This window comes from Ceratotherium simum, chromosome 12, assembly GCF_057802395.1.
Source record: "Ceratotherium simum simum isolate JZ-2026a chromosome 12, ASM5780239v1, whole genome shotgun sequence".
In the NCBI taxonomy this organism is placed as follows: domain Eukaryota; kingdom Metazoa; phylum Chordata; class Mammalia; order Perissodactyla; family Rhinocerotidae; genus Ceratotherium; species Ceratotherium simum.
This window is the reverse complement of record NC_141911.1, coordinates 23,406,462-23,430,332: the sequence shown is the minus strand read 5'-3', so window position 1 is coordinate 23,430,332 and position 23,871 is coordinate 23,406,462. Positions and strand designations below refer to the sequence as shown.

The 23,871-nt window shown below is 39.0% G+C and overlaps 1 protein-coding gene across 4 annotated transcripts in view; it reads right to left on the bottom strand.

Annotated features, from left to right (window-relative positions):
• Window positions 1-23,871, bottom strand: part of MARCHF1 (membrane associated ring-CH-type finger 1) — a 573,636-nt gene that overhangs the window by 76,986 nt on the left and 472,779 nt on the right. For 3 of the 4 annotated variants that reach the window (XM_087437464.1, XM_087437463.1, XM_087437462.1), the window contains exon 6: window positions 6,499-6,578. In XM_087437464.1, coding sequence (XP_087293590.1) covers window positions 6,499-6,578 — 80 coding nt within the window. Of the gene's footprint in view, window positions 1-5,461; window positions 6,224-6,498; window positions 6,579-23,871 lie in introns of all 4 variants that reach the window. The other variant, XM_087437465.1, reaches the window with a different exon arrangement.

Below are 23,871 nucleotides of genomic sequence, written 5' to 3'. Positions count from 1 at the left end.
AAGCCTGTCTGCAGTTGGGAAAATGAGAAAAACACACAGAGAAGGAGAAAGAGAGTGAGAGAACCACACTGTTTGAATCTCTAGAGTCCCTGAAGCCATCTATAAACCTGGATTTTCTGTTTCTGTGACTAATATCTCCCTTTCTTGCTTAAGCTCATTTGAATTGGTTACAGTCAATTTTAACCTGGTAGAAGAGTCCTGACCCAAAGAGGCAGCAGGCTAACGGGTGGATATGAAGAGAGAATGGAAGTGTAGAGGAGGACAAAAATGGGACACTGGCAACGAGAAAGAAGGCGGAGACCAAAAGCAGTATCTGGAGGAGGAAATGACAGGACTTGATTGGAGACTAGATAGATCCAATACAGAAGAAAAATAGTTAAAAACCGGAAAGTCTGGGCATTTGTGGACTCACTGACAGAAATGGGGGTAGTTGGGAAGAGGAAGTGGGTTTGAAGGGAAATAATAGCCAAACCATGCCATGTGAGTTCCTGGTAAAGTTGGGACTTGGTCAGTCTCTGGTTTTAGTGAGATGATCCACACTATACTGCTGTAACAGTATGAAATCCAGGAAAGGAATCTAATTATACTTTTTGTCAGCATTCAATAGAATATGATAGAAAACTATAATTATGCTTCCCAAACTCATCCTTTCAATTACTTTTTCTCTCTTCTCTTCCCACTGAAAGCCCAGGGAGAATTTGTAGCACAGAACAGTGGTCCTCAAAATGTGGTCCCTAGATCAACATCTGTACCACCTGGGAACATTTTAGAAATGCAGATTCATGGGTTCAACTCCAGAGTATGGGAATCAGAAACTATGCAGTGGGTCCAGCGATCTGTATTTTAACAAGCCCTGTAATCAATGCTGATGTCCACTAGGTTGAGAACTGCTGGTGCAGAGTATTCTTTACATGTTGACTCCATAGCAGGTGAAGTAATCCACCACTTAGTGCTACGAGTTCACATAGTAAGAATGACTCCCTCAGAAAAATTCATTTTCCCTAAATCTATTCATTCACAAACTGTGTGTTGAGTATGTGCTATCTACCAGGCACTGTTCAGGCACTGTGAACAAATCTGATACAGTCAATCACAAAAATACCTATACGTTAGCAATTAAAAATTATGCTCTGGAAGTGACTACCAGGGGACCTGAATGTTGGTTAGGGAATCACAAAGCTGTCCCTAAGGAAAAGACATTTAAATCAAGAAAGAATGACTAGAAGTTAGTCTGATGAAAGGCAGAGGGGGTAATGTGCAGGCATTCCAGGCCCTGAAAGGGGCAACCTGGGCTCTTTCAAGGAACTGAAGACAGACCAGCATGAATAGGTCATCGTTAATGGTGAGTGTTAAAGCCGGAAAGGCAGATCTGATAGACAGATCGTGCAATATGACTTGTAAATCATATTGAAGATTTTGAACTTGCCACTGAGGGCAATTAAGAGGCCATTGAGAAGTCTCAAGCATGGGTTAACATGATGTAATTCATTTTTTTAAATGTAATTTTTTCTATAAAAAAGGCAAAGCCTTTCCCACTACACAACAGTGGATGTAACAGCATGATTTAAAATTCCCCGTAAGTGGGCTGGCCCTGTGGCTTAGTGGTTAAGTGCGCGCGCTCCACTACCAGCGGCCCAGGTTCGGATCCCAGGCGCGCACCGACACACCGCTTCTCCTGCCATGCTGAGGCCGCTTCCCACATACAGCAACTAGAAGGGCTTGGGGGGGGGAAAAAAAGGAGGAGGATTGGCAATAGATGTTAGCTCAGAGCCGGTCTTCCTCAGCAAAAAGAGGAGGATTGGCACGGATGTTAGCTCAGGGCTGATCTTCCTCACCAAAAAAAAAAAAAATTTCCTGTAAGTTATGACTGGCTAATGGAGAAACTCTCTCTGAATAAGGCTTTGATGAGGGTGGGAAAGAGGGTAGAGCGTCCACATGGGGACTACATGCCAGGAACAGAAAAGGAGGAAAGGCTTAGGGGCTTCTTCTGCTTTGTGGTTGTGGCTGAGACTGGTCCGGCTTATGCATGTCTGAAGCAGCAGGACTGCAAGTTCACAGGCAATTGCTGCTTCTCTCACGGGGAATCTTCCTCCTCTGCACAGGGGACCTTGGTGCTCAGGCTGTGTCCATCTGGAGGCTTTTTTCCTACATGTGATCTCATTTAGAGATTTCATCCACTTTCCAGGCATCACGGTCACCTCCCTAAGAATGATACCCAAATCTATGTCCTCCCTGGCCTTGAGAAGATTTTTATTTTTAATCTTTGTGCTATTGCCCCGCGCTAATACATCATGGTAACAATAATTGTAAATATGCAATTGTTTAGTGTTGGTCTGTGTATAGCTCACTAATGCTTGGAAATTTATACAGACTAAGCCCTGACTGTTCTCCTGCATTTCAGTGACATGTCACATATTGGCTGCTGGACAGCTGACCCTGAAATGTCATTGTAACCACAAATAGCCTGCCTGTAATTGAACTCATCATGTCTTTCTCAAATCAACTTGCCTCTGACCTCTTCTGCCTTTGTCAGTAACATCAGCATTTACTGTCTCCCAAGTTCCAAGGTTTAGAGTCACGCTTGACTGCTTTGTCTTATGCTCTCACCAATTCCAAGACTAAGATTGTTCCTATTCATCTAGTGGAATGCCAGTATGCCATTTGTCCCTCCCTTTCAGTTAACATCCTAGTCCTACTTACCTCAAAGTAAGATACTTCCACCATATCACAACTTGTTCTCCTAAACCTAGGTTCCTTCCCCAGTACACCCTCAGGGACACTGTGACTACTCTGCATGTTATTTTTCACCGAGCCTATTTTATGTAGCAAATGTTGTTCTGTATTATTTTCTGTGGTGGAATCTTCCTTTTTTTCTTAAAGGAATATTATGTAGAACCCCATTATGTAAAAAAAGATAATCATGAAACTTCTCTGGTTGAAGATGGGCTAAAGGGAGCACAATCCCCTTGATCTGTCCTCAGGTTTTGAAGCAGCCTCTTTGGCACCAAGAGGCTCATTGAAGCGTTTTGAAAACAAGGATGTACAGAGTAGAGTTAAACCCCTTGGAAGGATATGCATGTTTTCTTCACAATGTCTTTAAAAAAAAAAACTAGTTGTTTTCAATCTATGCAAACCTTCCAACCTAGTCGCATAAATTCACACAAAATTCTTAAATGCACATTAAGCGTCATTCCCTCATCCCTGTCTGGGCTCATGGTTTTTCCCCTGCCTTGAGTGCCTGGGATGTCATCCATGCATCTCTGCCAATCTAAATTCTACTTTTCTCAGTCCCAATCCCACCTCTTAAAGTGTTCTCAGACTGTTCCAGTTTCAGCAATTTTTCTTTCTTCAAATTCCTGTAGTATTCTTCTTTCTAAACTCACCCTGCACTATCTTGAACTTTCATCTTTTCAGGTATGCACTCAATTTCTCCCACTAGATGATAGGGCACTTAGGGGAAGAATCAAGTCTTTTGTTGCTTTTTGTCATCGGCATCTAGTATAATACACTGCCCATAGTATTTGTTTAGTGGGTATATTTTGGTGATAACCCACAGCAAGAAATCATAACTATAGGCCCATTGATTTCACTTTCATTATTAGAAGTCTGAGTTAAATATCTTGTCTTTGAAATGTTCCTCCAGAGCAGTGCTTTTAAGCTAGGAGAACCAGCCACTAAGACTTTAATTGCAAGCATTACTTTTTTCTCCAATTACCATTAAGTCTACAACTACCTTCTTTGACTGTCTTTCGTTAAATTATGTTGGAAGTAGATTTGGGGAATAACAACAGATGGTTGCAAGTGGGAAGTTCTCAGTCTAGACTAGAAATAGTGCTTTATTCCATCCTCCAACATTGTAGCAAGGTCACACTTAAATTATATTAAAAAAATTACAAGAAACTTACATTAATAGACAAATCAAGCGGTGTCGCTTCTCTTTTAAATCCCTTTTAGCATGTTTTACATGGCCCTCAACACCTCTGGGTCCTCATCTCCACCACCCATCCCCCTCACTCACCACACCCTGGCCACAACAGCCAGCTTTCAGTTCCCTGGATTGCTCAACTCCTTCCCTCCTCCTGGCTTCGTGTGGTGGCACTCTGCCTGGACGGGCTTCCCTGTTTTTTCCTTGATTAATTTCTGTCATTCTTTGAGCCTCAGTCATCCTGTCACTTCCTTAAGAGAGTTCTCTGATCTCCCAGAATAGGTAAAGCTTCCTTGTTATATGCTCTCATATTCTTTATCACAATTGTAACTATATATTAACTGTGAAATAGTTTGAGTCTGTTGTCCTTGTCAGACTGTAAGCTCTAAGATGTCAAAGACTATATAAATCTTAGGCAATATAATATTTTTCAATGCCTAGGATAAAGCCTGATACATAATAGATGCTTGAATGAATAAATGAATGAGCATTTTAATAAATGAGTAAATGAGTGACTATCCTATAAAACTTTCAGAGAAACAAACCACTCTCATATTATTTACATTCACAGCTTAATTCTCCTTCTTGTCCTGCTCTGAATGGACACAGGCAGCACTGTCTGGGTCATGTGATTCACATACATGTTTTATAAAGTAACTTCAACTTTCATATAAACAAGCCCAAACAACCAAGCATTATGCAACAACCACTTCACTTGCTCCCAAACAGAATCCAACCAACTTAAATGACTGGGTATACTAGGAAAATTTAAAAATATTTGTTTAGTTTAAAATTGTCTCATTTGTGCATGTTAGCATGGATATTCCTATAATTATTTTTAACATTGTTATTTTGCAAATGTATACAGTTGGGTAAAAAGTACAAGAAAGCAGTCTTATAACTGTGAAATGTCTACATGTTGAAACATTTTAGTACATGATTATTACTGAAGTTAATGTGCTCTCTTTCCCTGAAGGCTCCAGCACCCCACTGATATGTCCATGACCTGTTTCTGTGTCCTTCCAGTCTTGAATTACCCTGCTGAGTCAGACAATTGGAGAACAAATTAGCACCAACTGCAGAGGAGATTTTTCTGATACAAAAATTTGACCTTAAAACCTCAAGTCTTGATATCTTTCTGTCAGGGTGCTAACTGTTCACCAGATTTGCACTGAACAGTCTAAGGTTTCACACACTCTCATATTTCTTCCACTAGTCTTGTCTTTTCCAGAATAAGTAAAAGATTCTACTGGTTTATCAGTTCCTTTACCAGGATAAATCACTATTCAATTAAAAGAAGGGGAAAGGGCAAATCTAATTCTATTCTGGAACAACTTTCAAATCCATGGATACTTCCACATTGTTCTTCTCAAACCCACCTTTTCTTGTTTTATCACCTCAGATGCAATCAGACAAATAACAGTATGAATAAATGCTATGTTTTGAGTGTAGGTGACAAACACACACCTAACTCACACCCAACACACACATCTGATCTATTTGGATGGCATCAAGTTTTTCTCTATAGTGACTGACCTGCATACTTTTAAATTATCAGACTCGCCATGGTAGGTGGCAGGAGGCTTCTGAACAGAGTTATTCACCTGGAACGCCGCATCATCCACATACTTGCTGCCTTCTACTCCTGCCAATATTTCGGTGCTGGAATCTGCTTCAGAAAATCTTTTCTTGATTGCTTCATTTTGCCTAAGACTATGCAAGAGCTGAGGATCCCTGTGGTGGTACCTGCCTTCGCTTTCCTGCTGGTTCCTTGAGGATCTCTTAATCGGAAAGGATTCTCTCGGCAGGGAAAGACTGTGTTCTGAGTAGCTTGTGCCTTTTCCTCTGCAGAGATTTAAAGAGCAACTCTCACAGTCAATCAGCTCTTGATGCTTTTCACCTTTGGAACCCAAATCTACCAGATCAATTCCATTAGGAGCGGACGACCCATCCAAGTTTCCATATGGTTTATTATTATTTCTCCTTCTTCTTCGAGACAGGAATTTAATGTTATCTCTCCTTTTTGCCTGAATCCAATGACGCTCATCTGTGGAAGATGAATCTGAAGAATCTGTGTAAAGTTCACTCCATCTGGGGCTTGAGATTTGGAGGTGAAAATCATTTATTCTCCCCTTTATTTGTTCTTCTGCATGCTCATATCTCTCAGAGGCCCTTCTCCTCCTCCTAGGCCTCTGTTTCACTGATTTCTTACCAGACTCCTTCCTAGCAGGGCTCAGCACCATGACAGGGGTGCAATGCTCAAATGCATCTTCTGACATGTCATGCAAGATGGCAGATCTAGACAAAGCAGCAGGCAAAGGATAGGAAATGGGAATGGAGAGGAATGCCACGGGAAAACAGAGAGAGAGAATGATGAACAGGATAGCATGGACCAGAAGTTGGTAAATAAAGATCAAATGAAGAAAATGCACTAAAGGAAAAAAAATTAAGCCACTATAAATTAATGGACAATGTAAGGCAGAAGCGAGAGCCACACAGCTTCAGAATGTCAAACAAGAATACAAAACACTGTTCTAAAGATTTTTGAATAGGATCATTTGCTGAGCACTTACCTGCAGATGTCCTGAGTGGATGGACAGACAGACAACCTTGACTGGCTCCTGGGAGCTGTCCCTGTTGTTGGGCTGCTTGCCTGGAGAAACAAGTTAGATAATTTGGCATCTTGGTTAAGGTAATACATGGTTGATATCTTGCTTTTTTTCCACATATTTAAAAAATTACAACAAACGTGGCTGCCGGTCATGTTGTTCACAAAGCAGCTCACAGAATATAGGAAGTTAGAGGGTTGGTTTTGCAAAAGTAAAACTAATTTGAGGAACTTGGAACAGCTGAGATGCTGTACCACTTTGCTATTGCTTCATTTATGAGAGAGGAAGATGATTCCACAAGTTTCCATTCTGTTTACTGTAAACATTTGAGTGGAATGGCTGAATTGGCTTTGGAAACAAGTGGGTAACTCTCAGATATCCTATGACATTACGGACATAAAGGCTATTATGTGACGAGGATAATAATAATACGGGAAGCCTAAATAATCAAATAGCCATTAGATGGCTAGATACTGCCTGGAGTTAACATTAAGTCACATCAATACATTTTATGATAATATATTTGAAAACACTTCGTAATGGTTAAAAGCCTGAAGTTTTTGTGATTATTTCGTCATTGAAACTGATAAAATCTATCCATTGCAACATTATTGATCTTTCATATCTTTTAACCCTGTGACCATGCTGATCCTGGGAATAAGAGAGCCTGAAATAATTCAGATTGTTAGTACAAAGTTGAGTACATTTCACTAAACTCCTACCTTTGAAACACAGCATTTTCTTCACTCTGACTTCTTTAACCTATTGTATTTAATACAGATGATGATGATCAATCAAAAGCTAGAATATATTGAGAATTTACTGTGTGCCAGGCATTGTGCTGTGGCTTTATCTACCATCTCTTTAATCCTTACAATAATCTCACAAGTGGGAAGTAACAGTTTTGAGGGAATATTATGTGCCAATCACTGTTTAAGTAATTTTCTTATGTTCATTTGTTAATACTCACAAGAAATGTAGTGGTAAATACTATATATTTTTTCCATATTACAGATAAGGAAACTGAGAAATTGATGTTGCTTCTTACTAGTAAGTGTTAGAACAGAGGTTTGGATGAGGAATCTTACTCCTCCATCTGTTCTTTTATCCACATGGCAAAACACATCACCTCCTTTACACAGGAGGAATCCCAAGGAGTCCTGGGTCCAGATTCAAGCCAATCTGACTGCACAGATGAAATACACAATTTTGCCACCAAGAAAATAACAGTAAAGGTAGAAAGATTAACTCCAAATTTCTAAGTAGTTTTAAAAATTCCTATACTAGAGACATATACAAATGACTGTGGGATCCAGAGAAAGAGAATCTAATTCTAATTAAAGAGGTCAGAAAAACTTTCAAGAGGAGGTGTGGTAGGCTGAATAATACATGACTCCTTCCCCAAGATGTCAACATCCTAATCCCTGAAATTTGTGAATATGTTTCCCTACATGACAAAAGGGACTTTGCAGATATGATTCAGTTAAGGATCTTGACATGGGGAGATTTATCCTGGGTTATCTTGGTGGGCTCAATGTAATCATGAGGATCCTTAGAAAAGGGAGACAGTAGAGTTAGGGTCAGAGAGAGAAGATGGAAGGGAGGCAGCAGAGGTCAGAGAGGAAGGAAAATGCTACACTTCTGAATTGAAGAAAAAGGCAGGACGCCCTGACCAAGAAATGCAGGTGACTTCTAAAAGCGGGAAAAGGCTAGAAAATGGGCTCTTGTCTAGAGCTTCCAGAAAGAATGTAGCCTGCCAACATCTTGATTTTAGCTCTGTGAGACCCACGTTTGACTTCTGACCTCCAGAACTATAAGATAATAAAGTTGTGCTGTTTTAAGCCAACAAGTTTTGTGGTAATTTGTCACAGAATTCATAGGAAACTAATATAGGAAGTGACACTTCAGCTAATCTTAAAAGGCAAGTAGGAGTTATTAAAGAAGAGATTAAAAATATTCCAGGCAGAGGAAACAGTGGGCCAAAAAGGAAGGATGACTTTCTCAACATGCTCCAATAGACTGATTTACTTCTGACTTACAATTTTCTTAGTCTTTTCTATCAATCCATGAACAATGTGTATTTTTAAAATCTTTGAACATCACCTTTGAACACCAGTCCATATTTGATTATCTTCTTCAATATTTGTATCAAAACTCGCTTATTTCAAGTTCTTTTAAAATTTAGATCAACTTCATCTCTGCATCCGTTGAACATGTATATAGCCAATTTTTGTAACATTTAAGCACTTCTGTACTCTAAGCAGTAAGCAGTAAGTTTTGACAGATTGTGCACCACTTATCCCACGTACATCCACTGAGATTAGTAGGGAGTTCTGCATACAGCAGGCGCTGAGCAAAGGCCATGTGTGAAGTTCACTACTCATTCTCTTTATAAAAAAGCAATGCAGCCCAAGAGTGACTTCAAATCAGTGATGATTTTATTATGAATGTGAACCATAATGGGATGTGCTACTCGATGATGTGTTGAAGCCAATTCTATGAAGCTGTACAGGCAAAGATGTTAAAACAGACATAATCATCACAAAACAAATTTTATAATCCACAGGCCTGAACAAATGTATGTTCTACTGATTTATCAGTGAATAATAACACAGAACATCAAAAAATCTGTGCCTTCCCTTTGAAGAATTTTTTGGTCCACCATGACACTGATCAAGTAGTGTTTATGTCTACAACCTTTAAGTACTGTGAGGAGAACAGAAATCATTCCTTGTTGCCTATCGAGAGTCTTCACATAGCTCCTATCCAATATTAGTTTATACATGTTCAGTTTGCCCGTGGGCTACTGTAGCAGATGCTGTTAATGTCCACCCTGTACCCTTGGTCCTACTCTGAGTTCATTTGCACGCTGACTGCTTCCAACTTGAGCACCTGAGCTTCTTGGGTTCTCTGCCTTGGGTCTTTTCTGGTACTACATGCTCTTGTTTAGCTGCCCATTGGCACAACAGGGAAGTATGGGACAAGTTAAAACCCCTGGGGATAACTCTTGGATTGGAATCAGTCAATAAATGTTCTAGCTTTTCCATTCTCCCAAAGAGTAGTTCTGAGGTGTTGTCCAGAGTTTCTCAAAATGTCCCGAGCTGGATCAAGGCCCAGCTGTTTCCAGCTCATCAACACACCCTTAACTGGCATTCCCCTTTCTCTGTTTTACTTTTCCCATGCCTGTAGTGCTTCCCAGGATGATCTCCCAGGAAAACTACCTGCATCCAACTAAGACAGCATCTAAATTAAGACTGGGATCTATTCGACCAGCTGCTTTAACCCCAGCTTGTGTCATTTTTGATTCATTTGCTCAGCAAACATGAATTAAAGGTCTATTATATAATAGATACTATGGTGAGTTCTGGGAATAAAGGAACAGATGGCATCCTGAAGGGGCTTCTTGTTCAGTGGAGAAGAGATGTAAATGAACAGGCAATTTTAATGCAGTCTAGTATACCCTGATAGAGTCTAGTAATGGGAGTTCTGATGAAGGAAAGGCACCTAATGCAGAATGGAGCAGAGATTTAAAGTAAGTGTCCCAGAGGAGATGACTCCTGACCTAGAAAGGGTGAGTATGAGTAAAGTGGAGGAGTGCAATCCAGACAGGGAAAAGGATGTGCAAGAGCACAGGGTAGAGAGAACGTGGCTTGTTATGGGAACCACAGAAAGTTTTGTAACGACTGGAGGGATGGTGTTGAGGGAGATAAGAAGTCATACAGAGTCAGGATAAAGGAGCAGACAGAGGGCCCGTATGCCTGATTGAAATGTTTGGGTTATATCCTCAAATGAATGGAAAGTCATTGGCAGATATTCAGCAGCAAATGGAAATGATTAAATTTGGGCACTGGAAAGCTCACTTTGGCAGCTGAGAATCGAAAGATCCAGGACTGACTGAAAGCAGGGAGAAGATTAGGATTCAGTATATCCAGGATACAGAGGGGACTGAGAAAAGAGATAGTTTAAGCAATACAATCCCAACTGGTCGTTTTATTTTCAAATGTGATAAAAATTATTTGAAAGATCAGCTAAAAAAAGTAACATGGGGAAACATCTAGGAAAATTCTTTAATAAAAGCTAAGTGGGATCAGGGGTTATAGTACTTTCACCAGATATCAAAACATAGTATGAATCTTCAGGAATTGGAAGAATATGTGGGTGGCAAAGGAAAAGACACCTCATTAGAATAGAAATCTATTATCTATCTAATCTATTATCTATCTATCTATTTATCTATCTATCTATCTATCATCCATCTATCACCTCTCTCGCTATACCTTAGTACATAATAATGTTGCATTTCAAATCAGTGGAAAAAGGATAGATTATTAAATAAACAGCATGGGGAAAAATGACTAGTCATTCAGAAAAATGTAAAGCTGGATCGCTTTCTTACTGCTTACAGTAAAGTTTAGGTGGATGAAAGGCTTAAATGTAATAAAATAAACCATAAAAGTATGAGAAGGAAACATAACTGAATATGTTTATAATGTTGCGGAAGGAAATCCCTTTCTTAGGGTGACAGGAAACAAAAAATTAACATAGAAAAAGACAGATAAGCATAATAATTTAAAAAGTAAAAACTTCTAATTTATAAAAAAGAAACATACACTCACACACTAACACTACCCCACACAAAACTCAAAGTCATAAATAATACTATATTTCATAACATATATGATAGCCAAACAGCTAATTTCTCTAGTATTCAGAGATCTTTTACAAATCAAGAAAGAAAAGTTGATTGATCTTAGCGAAAGTGAGTAAAATACACAGACAGGTAGTTCACAGAGAAGGAATTATACACAGCCAAAAACCATGTGTAAAAAGACGCTTAATCTCAATAAAATGCAAGTAAATGCTAATTCAGTTAACAATGGTATTTATTCTCACTTATCAATCAGCACATTTAAAAAAGATTGAAAATATCCAGTGTGCCTGAGGTTGGGGAAATCAAGCACTGTCATACTTTGTTGAAGTAATTGTAAATTGGCACAACTTATTTGGAGGGCAATTTGGTAAACTCTATTAAAATAGAAAATGTCTATGCTGTTCAATCAGAAATTCTACTAATAGGAATCATTTTGCTAAAACACTTGCACAATTGCCCAAAGATATGTTCATTATAACAAGCATGTTCATTATAGCGTTGTTTGTAATAGCAAGAAATTAGAAACAATCCAAATGTTTAGTTATTTACCATGAAATACATAAGCCATTAAAAAGAATGAGATACACCACACGCACACATATGCAGACTCATACACACACATTTGTGGGATATATTTCTAAGTGAAAAGTAAAGTTTCAAAATTGTGTATTGTATAATCTCTTTTGGCTTAATAATGCTTTCATGATGCATTTGTTATCATATGAATAGGACACATTTGGAGGAGTATACACCCAACCATTAGTAGTGATTATCTTTGTGAGGTAGGATTATGAGAAACTTTTAGGTTTCAGGTTATATATTTCTAATATTTAAAATCTTTAATCTTAATAAAAAGAAAAAGAACATTTTTAGTCATGTTAACGATGATGTAAATGACAACTATTAATATCAAGAATCAAGATTTATTCTTTGGGTAGTGAACACAGTGTAATCTATACAGAAATCGAAATACAATGATGTACACCTGAAATGTACATAATGTTATAAACCAATGTTACTGCAATGAAAAAATGAATAAATAAACAAAATAAAATAATCTAAAAAAAAAAGAATCAAGATTTGTGGGTTTTTTCCCTCCAATATGTAAGTGATAAAGTCATTTTTTATTTAGCCTCTCTGAGCTCCATTTCCCTCCTTCAACTACATGTAGTCAATATGACATCTACATAAAGGATTGTTAGGAGGATAACATGAAATCACTAATCAAATAACTGCTTTGTGGAGTGTCCAAGAGTTGTAACAGGACACTAATCTTGAAATACTTGAAATTTTTTTTTTTAATTTTTTGTTTATTGCAGTAACATTGGTTTATAACATTGTAAAAATTTCAGGTGTACATCATTGTACTTCTATTTCTGCATGGACTACATCATGTTCACCACCAAAATACTAATTACAACCCATCACCACAGCCATAAGAAATGATGAATTTTTTTATTCATTCCCAGCAAATCATGTTTTCTCTCTCACAAATGGACTCAACGGCATCCCCTCATTCAGAGAAAAGACACATAACAGTCTTTAGTCGATGATTCTCAATCCTGGCTAAAAATTAGAATCACCAGGGAAATTAAAAAAAAAAAACAAAAAAACCTCTGCTAGGGAACCTGATTCTAGAATCTCTGAGGAATGAGACTCAGGGCACAAGACCTGACTATCAGTAGTTTTAAAAGCTGCCCCAAGTACTGAATGTGTGTCCAAAGTTAAGAACCACTGGCTTGGGTCAAAGGGGACACCATCTTTATAAATACTTTATTAAAAATATAAATAAAATACTTCAAACTTCATATTAGATTTTTTTTACGAAACTCCAGTGATAATATTCTTGAGGCTTGATATTTTTGAGAGGGAAAAGTGTTTTCTAATTTCCCAAATCTCACTTTTATGTATCTAGAAGAGCCCTTAGACTTCCAGTCATAGTTTTACTACAACCTATAGTATAGAGAGATAAAGGGTATAGTTTAAAGGAAATTTACAGGTTACAGGAAGAAGCATCACTCTCTTCTTACTACTACTCGCTGTTAAAGAGCAGGACAGGGAGAGAAGAACAAAGAATGAAATTCCAATGTCTTCTCTCCCCATTTATCACCCTGGGTTGAACACAGTTTGGAGAGAGGGTGTAGGGGCAGGGCAGGGTATGTGGAAGACACACCAGGATATGCTTGGGGGAAAACCAAGAGCATGACACTTGTTCTTTCCTCCCCTGGAAAGACTGCATGTCTTTCAGATTAGCTTCTCAGTGGGCAAGGGTGGTGCCTAACGTAGCACCTGTGGGGTAAGGTAGAGGTGACTGAGGCAGGCGGACCTGAGCCAGTTCCCCCATCCCCCAGCCTGCTGTGGGGTGAGGAAATCCAGACGTCTTCTTGTGCTTTTGTGAGTGTGTGAAAGATAACTGAGGTTGTTGGCCTGAGGAAGTCAGCAAGGGTCACCAGAGTTAAAGTTCATGTGACTTTATAACAGAGGGCCACAGAAAAGACTCCTGGGCAAGAGGCCAGTGAAAAGAGATGGTTGGAAGGTCAGAGCCCTGCTTAACTGTAACAAAGATTTCTTGTTGATCACCAGGACCACTAGCCAGGGGTTGTTGGTTTAACAACAGGTCTGGTGAAAACCTGCGGTATAGAACTCTAAATAGAGATCTCTGCCCCAGTATGTTCCAAAAATTAAAGGGAAATGGAAAGAAATCTTGAAAGACTGAATGTGATTTAGTTCTGAGCTGGTAGAGACTGAAGTCTTTTTTTGAAAAAAGTCAAACATTTCCACATCAGCAGTAAAGGGGGCTCAAGAGGAGATAAAGGGACTGAGATTACTTTTAGAAAGTCACATTTTTTTCCATTATATTGTGCAAAATTTACTGCAGTACATGCTGAGGGCCATGTGGGATTTCTAAGAATTCCTATGTAGCAAACATCTGCACCGTCGGGTGCTTACAAAATTGAGATGTAAAAGGAAGTGATCTTGAAGCTGACTCTATAATCCTATGGATTAAAAATGGTACATAAAGAAAGACAGGCCAGGGGCTGGCCCTGTGGCTTAGTGGTTAAGCACGTGTGCTCCACTACTGGCGGCCCAGGTTCGGATCCCGGGCGCGCACTGACGCACCGCTTCTCCGGCCATGCTGAGGCCTCGTCCCACAAGTAGCAACTAGAAGGATGTGCAACTATGACATACAACTATCTACTGGGGCTTTGGGGAAAAAAAGGAGGAGGATTGGCAATATGTTAGTGCAGAGCCGGTCTTCCTCAGCAAAAAGAGGAGGATTAGCATGGATGTTAGCTCAGGGCTGATCTTCCTCACAAAAAAAAAAAAAAAAAGAAAGACAGGCCAGACAGCAAAAAGTAGAAAAGATTGACGTGGCAAGTTGTCTCAGTGCTCTTTTTGGCACATCAAGTTTTGGAAGAAACTGAACATTTTTTCAAAAAGGGAAAGCCAAATCTACCTTTGGCAATTTGCACCATTGGGGACAGGCTTAGAGCAAGGCTAGATTCTTTGGGCAGGTCTAAAAGAAAAACCACAACTAATGGTGCAGAATATAGCCTGCCTTGAGAGGCCCGAGAAGGCCAGCGAGTGGAGGGGCGCTGTCTGCAGAGCTAAGCTAGCCTACGTGTCCTATTGGAATGGACAGTAAAAAACAGAGATGGGACAGTGATTGCCAATGGCGGGGCATGGCAGGGAATCTGATTTGAAGTACCAGTTCATGTCACCTCCCACTTCTCAAAAACCATCCACTCCTATTGGTATAAATCAGATCCTAGATAAGCTTTGGCAGCAGTCAAAATTGAAGCACTGGGGCCAGGAGATGATAAGGCTAGTTCTGAGTGCAAGACCATCTCTTGGAGGAATGAATAGGGACCATTCTGTGAAGGAGTTGAGGACCCATCATAGTACCCAGGCTACCCAGTAAAATGTAGGCATTCTGGGAGCTGGACAGAGAAACAGATTTGGGCAGTTGTCTCTGATACCCTGCATCACATCCCTTCAGTCCACTTCTGATAGCTGAAGCTCTGGTGAACAGATCTTTGTGGGTGCCAACTGACATCAGGGTGACAATGTCCCACCTCAAGTGAATGTTGCTTAGTTTCTACTTTCTACTTCTAATTCCATGGAAGCCACTTGGTCTTGTACAAGCGTGAATGCAAGGGAGTTAATACCTCTAGGGGCAACCCTCAAAAAAATGAGGATCAGAAGCTTGTGGATAAATGATCCATCCTCCTGTCCCTCAGGCAGAAAATTCTCAGAGACATTTTGGATATTTCTCAGGAGTCCCATTAAAATCAAGCCCCTGTAACTGACTTCAAATACACTCTTAAATTGACTTTTTGCCTGGCCTTGTCTCGTGTTCCCTAATCTCTCATTTATGATCCCTGGCATGACTTCTGAAATACACCATCTGCACCAAAAGGCTCGTCACCAGTACTGCTTTGAGGGAACCCAAAATGAGAGATAGTTGGTACCAGAAATAGTGCTAGAAAGCAGACCCACAAGACAGAATTTAGGAGCTGAGTCACTCATGGTCAGACATAACAGGGAACCCTTTGCTGGCATTAAGTGGGTGGTGATAATGCCTAGCGAGCTGTCGCATCACAATTACTGGATTGGCTGAGGTACAGGTGGATGGGGAAGCATGCAGTAGCTCTTGTATTTGTATGTAAGGGACAATGGTAATTACAAAGATACGCAGTTGCCTAGCTTTGTTAACTGTGTTGGAAGCTTCCATGAAAGAGAATGGCAAGTTCAGCTTGGCCAAATATCAACCCACTTGTGAAAGCTTGTGTACAAGTATAGCCTCACATGTGAGATGCTACCCTAGGCGGCCTTCAACCAAAAGTGGGCAGAAGCCAGAGAATAAGTGCACCAGCCCCCAATTTTTCAGGTGGTTAGTTCTTGGAGACATTCCTTACATGTCATAGGAGATCCTGGTGGAATCAGGCCCCGTTGCCACATCAGTGACTCGTCACTATACCCTTCTATAGGCTTCTCCTCCTTTTCTGTCTCACTCTCCTTCTCCCTCACTCCTACTGCCTAGGGAACACTTCCCAAACAAACTACCCGTACAAGTCCTTGTCCCAGGCTCCGTTTTTGTGAGAACCTAAACTCAGACACTGGAGGTTCAGAGTGGGCTGTATTGGCAGATAAATTGGTGGGCTGCTCCCATTGCACCTGCCAGCCTGGACTATCTCCCGTGCTCCTGGGGTTGTTTGTATTCTCCATCACCTACGTCCTCTAGCTGCAGGTCTGGTGCCCAACCTAAGTCCCATTGCAAGATCAAGTTCCAGATCCTGGCCCTTCCCTCAACCTGATGCACTTAACTGTCCAGAAAGGAAAATATTCTTCTCACAGTTCTCATTGCTTCCCATTTTTCTCTGTTTTGACCCATATTCCACAGAGCTTTGAGATTTATCTTCCTAAGGTATAGTCGCAGTCATTTCCTTTGCCTTATCAAAAGGCTTTAATGGTTCCTGACTACCTAATAAATAAAATGCAAAGAGACTAGTTTGAGATTTTAGGGCCTTTGTGTTCTACATCTCATCTACTTTTCTGGTATTAACTTCAGTCACTCCTCTTAATTCCTGGGTTCCAGTAAAATCTAGCTTATTTGTTATTATCAAATATGTCCCATACTTTTATTTCTATGCCTTTCTTTATAGAGAAAACAGCAAGAACAAAGGATTGGAATTTTCCTCAAGGCCCAGTTAAATGTCCTAGCTTTATGCACAACCATTTTCCTTTGAACTCCTTGAGGCCTTTTTAACTTCTCTTATGGTATCTCCCTTGCTCTCGCATTGATTTTATCATCCGTGTTCCTGTCTAACCATTTCCAAACTGCCACAATGTTCTACAGTTAATCTTTTTTTTTTTTGCTTCCCTACCAGATTGAGAAAGGAGGCCATGTCTTACTCATTTTGGAAATCTTCTTAGTGTCTTGTACATAGCAGGTAGCTAATAAGAATTGTGGGGCTGAATTGAGCTCGGTAATAGTTGAATTGAGTTGAACTGAGCTTGAAAATAGTTGGACCAGGTTGAATTGACCTTAGTAAATCCTGTCCTGATGGCCATAGAGATAGAGATGACAATCACATCATAGTGAACCAAGAAGAAAGGGCTCCATTCACCTCTGTAGAAGAGGTAATTCTGCCCTGTAACAAAGTAAATGAGCTGAGGCCAAAGTTTTACGAGTCTTGAGAAACTTTCCTTGCACTTTGGAGTTAAAAAGCATATCAGATGAAACATTCACCTTCTGCTTTCTTTTAAAGATATGGATTTCTACTTAGGAAATGACATAACTACATTGTGTAGAGAAGAGTACATCTTTCAACAATTTTTAAGCTGGCAAGGTCTATTTAAAAAGAAAACATGGTAATTGAGGGTAAAAATGAATTAAAATCTTTTAAATGCATGGCCCTATTCAGCAGCAATGAATTGTTTTAATTTGCTAGTTGGTATATTATGGGAGCTTGGAAATTTGTTCATCCCTTTAATAGGTGTAAGCTTGAAACACGGTTGGGGAGGGAAAAATAACGATTGGCTGGATGAGCAGAATAATACGTTCTTTGAAATGAAGCATTCTTTGTAATGGATGTTTATTTCAGATGATTACATTGTACAGTGCATTCAAATGGGAAAAACAAACAGGAGGCCAGCTGCACTAATTTTATCAAAGTTATTTATATCAGCAGTATAATTAAAGGCAGTAATTTCAAATTAGGTTTTCTGAGAATCCATTTATAGGCAACGCAAGACAACTTGTCTCTATAGCATCTAGGCCATGATTGTGCTCTGGGGGCAATGTTAACGACTGCCAATTGGCCTGGGCATTTTGAAAATTAATTATTGTCTCCAAAGATGCTAAAGCTGTTGCCGCCTGCTGCCTTGACCAGTTTAGATCCACTCCACTAGGAGAGCTGATATATAATTTATGGTTGTGACAAAGAATAATCATGCATAATCATTTACAAATGGCTCTCTTATTTAGCAATACATTAATAATACCCTATGAAGAATGATTCTAGAACTTCAGATGGGGAATGCTGTTGCAGAAGCTTCCTTTTTTAAAAAGCTTCCATTAATTTCAGCAGTCGTTCACGAGTAATATGTTGAAGAATTAAGTATTAATGAAACATTAAACTGCTTCTAGGGAACAGAAATAGGTCAAAAACTGTCTGAAAGACTCTTTTTTGGTTGGGAAAATGATATTTAATGACTAAAAAAAAAATAAATTTAGAGAATGTATTTGTGTAATCTCAGGGCTAGAAGGAACCTGATAAAAGTGACCTGGTTTATCCCCCATCTGACACCATTATTCCATTTATAACATTCTCAGTAGGTGATCATCCAGTCCCTGCTTGGCCAGTAACAAAATTCACTATCTCCTGAGAATGTCTGCTGCATTTCCCTATGTTATCTAACCGTGTCATCCTAGTATCACATAGAAGTCAATTTCTCTCTGGTTTCCAGCACTAATTCAAGTTTTACTCTCCAGAGCATACCAAATTTGCTTAATCTCTGAGTCTTTCTTCTATATCATAGCCCTTTACTACTTATTGATCCTCATATATACTGTACTCTTGCACCCCATTCTTGATCCTCTTCCCATCTTATGATGCAAGTTCAGAGTATACACAAGCAATTTTATATGCAAGTTTGGAGTAATTAATTTTATTGGAAACATAGGATGCAGAGGATAAATCTGTAAAGGAAGATTTTAGATGATGACAGGCCTTCAATGTCAAGTTAAGTAGTGTTCTGCATTATTTGATATGTAATCAGGGAAGGTTCTGATTAGGAGATAATGATGATGACAAGCATCTTTAAAAAAGATTAGTTTGGGGCTGGCCCGGTGGCAGGAGTGGTTAAGTGCGTGTGCTCCACTGTGGCGGCCCCAGGTTCACCGGTTCGGATCCCGGGCGCACACCAACGCACTGCTTGGCAAGCCATGCTGTGGCGGTGTCCCATATAAAGTAGAGGAAGATGGGCATGGATGTTAGCCCAGGGCCAGTTTTCCTCAGCAAAAAAAAAAAAAAAAAAAAAAGAGGAGGATTGGCAGATGTTAGCTCAGGGCTGATCTTCCTCACAAAAGAAAAAAAAAGAAAAGGTTAGTCTATTGAAAAGTGAAGTTAAAAAAATTCTACTTACAATAGTACCAAAACTGTGAAATACATATGAATTCATCAATGGGACAGAATAGCGAGTCCAGAAATAGACCCACACAAGTATGATCAATTCATGGACAACAAAGATGCCAAGGCAATTCATCGAGTATCTTTCAAACAATTGGTGCCAGAACAAATGGATATCCACATAGAAGAAAATGAATCTCAATCCTTACCTTGCAACATATTAAAAAATTATTTAAAGCAGTTGACAGACTTAAACACAAAAGCTAAACCTATAAAACTCCTAGAAGAAAATATAGGAGGGACGGCCCCGTGGCTTAGTGGTTAAGTGCACGGGCTCTGCTACTGGCGGCCCGAGTTCGGATCCCGGGCGCGCACCGATGCACGGCTTCTCTGGCCATGCTGAGGCCACGTCCCACATACAGCAACTAGAGGGATGTGCAGCTATGACGTACAACTATCTACTGGGGCTTTGGGGAAAAAAAGGAGGAGGATTGGCAATAGATGTTAGCTCAGAGCCAGTCTTCCTCAGCAAAAAGAGGAGGATTAGCATGGATGTTAGCTCAGGGCTGATCTCCCTCACCAAAAAAAAAAAAAATAAAGAAAATATAGGAGAAAATGTTTGTGACCTCTGGGTAAGAAAAGATTTTCTAGATGAGATGCAAAAAGCACAAATTATAAAATAAAATGCTAGTGTATTAGACTTTATAAAAATTAAAAACTTTGCTCTCAGAAAGACATTACAAAGAAAGAGAAAATGCAAGGCTCATATGGCATAAAGAACTCACATTCACAACTCAATAATAAACAGACAAACACCTAATAAAAACAGGCTAAAGATTGGAGCAGCCACTTAATTACTTATTGTAATTTCCAATAAACATTTGGAAAGGCACCCCGAATCATTAATCATCAGTGAAATGCAAATTAATTCACAATTACATACCACTACATACCCATCAGAACAGCTACAATTAAAAACACTGACAACATCAAGTACTGGCAAGGATGCAAAGCAACTGGAAATTTCATACATTGCTGGAGAAAATGTAAAAAAGAAAATCATTTGGCAATTTCACATAAAGTTAAAAATATGCCTACCATATGACCTACTTACTACTTAACCTACATACATTCTAGTTCTGGGTATTTACCCAAGAGAAAGGAAATCATATGTCCGTCCACACCAAGACTTGTATATGAATGCTTATAGCAGCTTTATTCACAATAGGCCTAAACTGTAAACAATCCAAATCTCCATCAATAGGTGAATGAATAAGCAAAATGTGGTATACTCATACCGTAGAATACTACTCAGTAATAAAAAGAAACAAACTACTGATATATGCAACAACATCTATGAATCTCAAAATAGTTATGCTGAGTGAAAGAGGCAAGGTACCAGAGTATACACAGTATAATCTCATCTATAAAATGTAAACTAACCTATAGTAACACAAAGTAGATTGGTGGTTGCTGAGAGCAGAGGTGGAAGGAGGGATGGATGACTTCATAGGAGTCCAAAGGATCTTTTGAGGGTTGATAGAAATGTTCTGTATTTTGGCAGGGTTTTAATGTCAAAACTCAGTGAATTGAACAATTTAAAGGGATGCGGTCTATTGTTTTATTTATTTGGGTTAGAGCAATCTAAATTTATCCTAAATAAATTTGATAAGAATAAAATGTTTAATTTGGCAGTAGTGTGTTAAATGGATTATGGTGGGAAAAGACAGACTGAAGTCCACAGAAGCAAAGAATATTTCTATATTCAATGTAAGAGATTATTAATGTCTGCTATGGAGTATGATAAAGAGAATGTTGTTAAAAACAGGGAAGGGCAAAAGAAAGTGGGAAAGAAGGGACGTACAAAGAGAAAGAGAAAAATAAGGAAGTAGTGCAAAGTTAGGAATGGGGAAGAAATTGGAAAGGAAAAAGTTGAGAGAAGGTCAGAAAAGGAGCAAAGAAAAAGGACAAAAAAAGGAAATGAAATAAAATTATACAAAACAAAGAAGGAAAGAAAAAAACCAAAAAACATACTTATCTTCTTCATACCACATATTATGGAGAGGAGTCTGGGTGCCTATGGTTTTGAAAACTTTATGCACTCTAGTCATGATTTCACAGTTTTGTAGAAAATCAAACTTTTTAATTTAGCTATTTTGTTAAGTTATTGCTCTAAACTGGATCTTCTTAGACATGAAACATTTTAGGCATATTTTAAACATAGAATAAATAGATACGCATGAAGATTGAAATATATAATGTAAAATTAATTGCAGGACTTTCTTAAATATGTAGCAAATCCACTCATAGGTTTGAAGAGGGTTTAAGCAATGGTGTCAAAAAAGAGTTGGATAATTTAAAAAAAACTACCTGCATATCTCTTCTGCATCTTGCTCAAAAATGAATTTAAGATAACTTATACAACTTACATAGGACACAATCAACAGAATGAAAGGCAACATACGGAATGGGAAATGGTATTTGCAAATCATGTATCACATAAGGGGTTAATATCCAGAATGTATAAGGAACTTCACAACCCAACAACAATAAAAAGCAAACAACCCAATTGAAAAATGGGCAAAGACTTGAATAGACATTTCTCCAAAGAAAATACACAAATGAAACATAAAAAGATGCTAAACATCACTAAGCATTAGGGAAATGTAAATCAAAACCATGGTGAGGTACCACTTCACACCTATTAGGTTGGCTACTATTGAAAAATCAAAAAATAAGGTGTTGGCAGGGATGTGGAGAAATTAGAACCCTTATGCACTGCTGTTGGAAATATAAAATAGTGCAGCCACTATAGAAAATAATACGGTGGTTCTTCAAAAAATTAAAAATAAAATTACCATATGATACAGCAATTCTACTTCTGGGCATATACCCCAAGGAATTGAAAGCAGTATCTTGAAGAGATATCTGTACACCCATGTTCATAGCAGCATCATTCATAATAGCCAAAATGTGGAAGCAACCCATGTGTCCATCAAAGGATTAATGGATAAGCAAAATGTGGTATATACACACAATGGAATATTATTCAGCCTTGAAAAGGAATGAAGTTCTGACACATGCTACAACATGAATGAACCTTGAAAACATTATGCTAAACAAAATAAGCCAGTCACAAAAAGACAAACACTGATTCCACTTAGATGAGATACCTAAAGTAGCCATATTCATAGAGACAAAGTAGAATGGTAGTCATATTCATAGAAACAAAGTAGAATGGTGGTTGCTAGGGGCTGTGGAAGGGGAAATGGGAAGTTGTTTATCGGTACAGCGTTTCAGTTTTGCAAGATGAAAAGAGTTCTGGAGATTGATTGCACAACAATGAGCATGTACTTAACACTACTGAACTTGTACACTTAAAAATGGTTGAGATAGTACATTTTATTATGTGTATTTTACCCACAATTAAAAATTTTTAGGGGCCAGCCACATGGCTTAGCAGTTAAGTGCACGAGCTCAGCTACTGGCGGCCTGGGTTCGGATCCTGGGCGCGCACCAACGCACCGCTTGTCCGGCCATGCTGAGGTGGCGTCCCATATACAGCAGCTAAGAAGGATGTGCAACTATGACATACAACTATCTATTGGGGCTTTGGGGAGTAAAAGGGAAAAAAAGGAGGAGGATTGGCAATAGATGTTGGCTCAGGGCCGGTCTTTCTCAGCAAAAAGAGGAGGATTAGCATGGATGTTAGCTCAGGGCTGATCTTCCTCACAAAAAAAAAAAAAATTTTAAAAATGTAAGAAGAAAATGGAACAAAGAGGAAATGAGACCAGGGAAGATGAGATACATACCCCCGGGAACACTGGCCAGAGCAGAAACCGAAATTTGGTTCTAAGTTTTCTAGTTCTTAATCAAGGAATCATATGATTTGTACAGTCCATAGAAAAACAGAGGGAATTATTAGAAGAACAATTGCTGGTGCTGAGACCAAAAAGAACTTTCACCTCTGGGTGATCATTTAAGAGAAACAATGATGAACATCCATACTCAACATGATTTTTATAATAAATAGGGTAACGAGTTTCAAACACAGGTGCATTATTATTTTCCGATGGCATAACGTCCAAGTAAAATTCAGTGTGACAGGAAAATGTTTACTTCGACATTATGCCATCGGAAAATAATAAGGGACCTGTGTTTGATATTCATTGCTGTGTTCATTATAAAATATTCTTAGCTCCTTCCTCGAACTCTTCTCTTTTTAAATCTTCACTGCTTGTCTGCCATGTCTTTATCGTGTTATTCGGATTGGCAGATAGTGATACTTAAGGGAGAAAGAGAGGTGGGATATATTTCTCTACAAACGAAAAATTTGAAAACAAAATAAATAAGATCTAATAGGGTGGTAGAGTAAGAACAGAGAGACAGACAGGGAGCTGAGAGCAGTTTAGAGTTTTGCGGATGGGACAAAGATGAGCAGCTGTTTTAATGGGTGAGGACTTAGGGGATGAAGATAAGGAAAAGACCTTCAGGAATCATTAGTATGTGTTCTTGGACCTGATTCCAGCTTCATCTCCACCTCTGCCTCCA